Source organism: Sinocyclocheilus anshuiensis, unplaced genomic scaffold, assembly GCF_001515605.1.
Source record: "Sinocyclocheilus anshuiensis isolate Anshui unplaced genomic scaffold, SAMN03320099.WGS_v1.1 scaffold1090, whole genome shotgun sequence".
Classification (NCBI taxonomy): domain Eukaryota; kingdom Metazoa; phylum Chordata; class Actinopteri; order Cypriniformes; family Cyprinidae; genus Sinocyclocheilus; species Sinocyclocheilus anshuiensis.
Genome location: NW_015537993.1, coordinates 74,859 through 79,684, shown reverse-complemented (window position 1 = coordinate 79,684; position 4,826 = coordinate 74,859). Strand labels below are relative to the sequence as shown.

General features: G+C 39.9%; 1 protein-coding gene across 1 annotated transcript; it reads left to right on the top strand.

The window, feature by feature from the left end:
- Positions 1 to 456: 456 nt before the first annotated feature.
- LOC107675126 (carbohydrate sulfotransferase 2-like) lies at positions 457 to 2,618 on the top strand. Its single transcript, XM_016469355.1, has one exon. The coding sequence runs from the start codon at positions 747 to 749 to the stop codon at positions 2,142 to 2,144; it is 1,398 nt and encodes a 465-aa protein (XP_016324841.1). The 5' UTR covers positions 457 to 746; the 3' UTR covers positions 2,145 to 2,618.
- The last annotated feature ends 2,208 nt before the right edge of the window (positions 2,619 to 4,826 follow it).

Genomic DNA, 4,826 nt, shown 5'->3' with positions numbered 1-4,826 from the left:
ACCCCACCCAGTTATCTAATTCCCAGTTTTTAAGCGACACTATTGTGCAGTTTTTACGTATTTCAGAACCGCACTTGCTGTGTTCAGTCATCTCGACTGTTTTGTTGTTCACTGACATAATGTGGTGGGGGGAGTTTGAAGTGGCGAAAGCACCGGTGCATTTCCACTGGCTGTGGAGAAGGGGAGGGTCTTTATTAGGCTACCCCAGACCGAGACTGAGTCAGTTCAGTACAGTTGAAGCCGGAGACAGACGCCACATCGGCTAAAACAGACGCGCATAACGACACGCGACTGGAAAACAAGATGTTTGCAGAGTAATGAATGCATCCTGACCGCATTTACAACGCTGACGCAGTTATAATATATTAATGATGTCTATTCCGCTGCTGTAGTGGTTCTCCACCTCCGCAGGAGTCACATTATAGGCAATCGATGCTAAAAGGATTTCTCTAACGATCGCTATTGATGGACGTACACACGGATATGATATTGTGAGCGTTCGCATATTTTCCTGAGGACTGAGGGGAGATTCTGCGTACTGCAGTAAGGCTACATTCAGCACTGCACGCGATTGGACTGTGGATGTGATGGATATTGAATGTTTGTCGGCAAACGAGGAGATCGCATTCAGGTTTTCATTAAGAACAAAGTTTGCTTGCATGAAAACACCAATTGAATTGATAACGTGTGTGCAGTTGCTCATCCAGTGTGACTGAGTGGTTCAAAGCCACTGTATCCTCCAACAGATGCGAAGCAACCAGTTCCTACAACTTCAGTTGCATGCACTAGGGGAAAAGAATGGTGTTTATGGCAGAAATCTCAAAACATATCGGAATCATCCCACAAAAATAATCACCCAGCCTGGAATCGTAATGAAAGTGTTGCGGAGAAAAAGAATTGTACTGTTTATAGCGTATTTTCTGCTGTTAATTCTCACCATGCTGAACTTGGCTAACTACAGGTGGACTAAAGAACCTCAACAGTGTAATCTCCAGATGAGAAGCACTCCATATCAGGGCAGGTCAGACATTCGGTTCCTTTACAGACCATCTCTTGCTAAGAAGAGACAGCTCGTCTATGTTTTGACCACATGGAGGTCTGGCTCATCCTTTTTCGGAGAGCTATTTAATCAACACCCAGATGTTTTCTTTCTGTATGAACCAATGTGGCACATCTGGCAAAAGCTGTACCCGGGTGATGCTGTGTCCTTACAGGGAGCAGCAAGGGACATGCTAAGCTCGCTGTACCGCTGTGATCTTTCAGTTTTTCAGCTCTACAACAGCCCTGGGGGCAAAAACCTCACCTCCCTTGGACTTTTTGGGGCCACACTTAATAAAGTCATCTGCTCGTATCCTCTTTGCTCTGCTTATAGGAAAGAAGTGGTTGGGATGGTGGATGACAAAGTGTGCAAAAAATGTCCTCAACAAAGCCTCAGGCTCTTAGAGGAAGAATGCCTTAAGTACAACACTATAGTCATAAAAGGGGTCCGGGTTCTGGATGTCAATGTTTTGGCACCCCTTATGGAGGATCCGTCTCTGGATCTCAAGGTGATTCACCTTGTGCGGGATCCCAGAGCCGTGGCCAACTCCAGGATCAAATCGAGGCACGGGTTGATTCGTGAGAACTTACAGGTGGTCCGAAGCAGGGATCCCAAACTCCGTCGGATACCCTTTGTGGATCCTGGCCACAAAATTAGCAAAAAGGACGGAGCAGATTACCATTCGGTTGGGGCTATGGAGGTGATATGTGATCGGACGTACAGGAGCCTGAGGACTGCCTTAAATCCGCCCGGCTGGCTGAAAGGGAAATACCTGGCGGTGCGCTATGAGGATCTGGTGGAAAACCCTGTCAAAACACTCCGGAATGTTTACCAATTTGCTAATCTCAGTGCCAACCTTGACATCAAGTCTTTTGCTCTTAACATGACGAATGGCACAAGCTCTTCCTCAAAGCCATTTATTGTGTCTGCCAGGAACGCGACACAGGCGGCCAGTGCATGGAGAACAGTGTTGAGTATTCAACAGATAAAACAAGTGGAGGAGTACTGCCATCATGCAATGGCAATCCTGGGTTATGAACGTGTGAGAACAGCTGGAGAAGCAAAAGACTTGAGTAAATCTTTATTGACTGCTTCCAAACTGTGACAGAGTTCTCTACCCAGAGATAGCTTTTAGATGTCCACCTGAAACAAAGCACCAGCTCAGTAACTGTGGATTTGTTTATTCAAATCAAAGTGCTTTGGAAGGATTTCACAATCTCTTTATGGAGTGTCATAGCTTTTTGTGGTCATTTAATAGCACCGTTACTTTTCTAAACGGACATGTAGATGTTTGATACAGCTGCATCTGTGAACCACAACTGAAAAATGTATATGGTACAAATCAAATGTTGCATTGCCCTTTTTTTTCCCCAAAATGGATGCTTAAGGTTGTTTGGAATGTTCTAGGTCTGTTTTTGAGTTTCAATTTATTTGCTGTATGTAAAATTAAGAAATGAAAATGGAAAATGAGCAACAAAATGCTGATCAAAACTGTTATGCAGAGTGCAGGTAATGCTGTTTCTTTAGAATCAATTTAAAGACAATCATTCAATTTCACAATCTTCACACACTTTATGAATGCCAGTGTTATGTGTTATGTAAGGCATACTTCTCATTTGATCAAATAAAAACTTAAAGTAATGCGTTGCAAAAATCTTAAAGGCTTTAATTTTACTGCTTAGTGCCTGCTGAATTTGTCAAGAAAGCATTTGAGTCCACTCTAAGTCTGCTTTCATTATTTAAATATAGAAACATTATAGCTACAATTATAGCATTTTAAAGAAGTAAAAACAAGAAAAAAAAAATCACTGCAAAAATAGTTCAGAAAAGTGAAGATAGTTCTGAAAAAAGATCCAGCTAAATTTTTTTGGCTGATTTTTTTCTTTTTTTTTTTTGTCACTTTTTATTTGTATTTATTTTTTTTAAATATGTACAGTACAGCAATGATATTCAGAAAATTTGTCAAGTATAATCCATGTGTTTCAGCATAGCTAAGAAGTTGGTTCTTTTAGCTCAAGTGCATTTTGTGTGACCTCTGCTTACAACCTCCGTGTCTTAAATATAATATTGATCTGGTTTTGCTATTCAGAGATGTGAAAGGGAGTGAGAGAACACTGAAGGTATCAAAGATGGATTCAAACAGGGTTTCACCATTGGTTGGTGAATTGTTATACCATGACACTAGTTTACTATTGAGTAAATTTGCTGATAAAATAACTACTGTACAAAGGGCTGACCTAGGAACTGTAGTTACTGAGAGAACATCAACCCTAAATGTTTGATTTCAATGGTCGCAATCTGCAAAATTGCTTTCGATGGTCAAAATCCAAAGCAACAAGTAAACAATTAACCAGAGTGAGACAATTGTCTTTCCACTTTGTGGAATTATGTGAAGTGTCATATTTTATGCAGATTTGAATAATTTCATGCAAATTTTTCATTTGGAGACTAAGGTGCATCCTTGGAAGAAAGCAAATAAGACTAAACCACCAATTTTTCAGTCTATTATAAGTGATAGAGGTAACAGATCAGCTGCTATAATATTTATTAACAACAACAACAAAAGCTATAACAATAACGCTAAAGATACAAATCACTATAAAGCAAAGTTCACATCTATAACGGCACAGAGGAACAATGTCATTGGAATCACTTTCATAACATTTTTTTTTTCTAGCTGATGTACAATACAAACATTGACATACAACCAGAATCCTTCCTGCTTGAGCATTTAAAGCAGCAGATGACATACTGTAAGTGCTCCATACACTTATAATAAACAGAACATTATTGTGTTATATCAGGGGTGTCTAATCTCTGAAGGGTTGGTGTCCTGCAGAGTTTAGCTCCAACCCTAATTAAACACACATGAACTAGCTATTCAAGGGTCTTACTAGGCATGCTAGAGACTTCCAGGCAGGTTTAATGAGACAAGTTGGAGCTAAACTCTACAGGACACCGGCCCTCCAGGACCAAGTTTGGACACCCCTGTGTTATATGTATCTTTACAGTTATTGTTCTTGATGTGAACAAGCCTTTATTTGTGTTCCTGAAAGTTGCAAGTAGTTAGAATGCCAGAATAGTAATTAATCCACAACAAATGTAATTAAAATTAATTAAACTACAATAATCAGGTAAATCATTAGTTATATTTGGCCCAAATTCAATTGAAAAGCCTAATGAACATTTCACCAAACAAGAAAAATGAACATATCTCTGGACAGCGTGAAAGCTCTCTGGACACTAGGCAGAAACGAACACGAGCGCTATTGTCTTTCTTTTACCATAGACAGTACTTTTTTTCAGGGGCATTTGGTGGGGCTTTTTTTTTTTTTTTTTTACAGCTTTCATATTTTTTTTTTTCAAAATGAATGGATGTTGTTTAGAACCCTGTATAACTGGCCTATGGGCTTCTGTTAAAAACAAACAGGAACTAAACTTGGTTGTGGTGGCTACAAACACATGCTGCATCATATGAAGATGTACTCAGGAGCACACTTGTGCACAGTTTATTCCATGTACATCATAATGTTCGGGTACCATAGCATCTCTGCTTGCCTCTGACAATGTCTTGTGCAGTTGCCATGACAACAGCTCAAGGAGGTGCAGCTATTATTTGTGTATGAACTCAAGCTATGGGAGCAGGTGGTGAAGACAACCTTATGAGAAAGAGAGACAAAGACAGAGATGTATGAGATATACAGTGGGTACGGAAAGTATTCAGACCCCCTTAAATTTTTCACTCTTTGTTATATTGCAGCCATTTGCTAAAATCATTTAAGTTAAT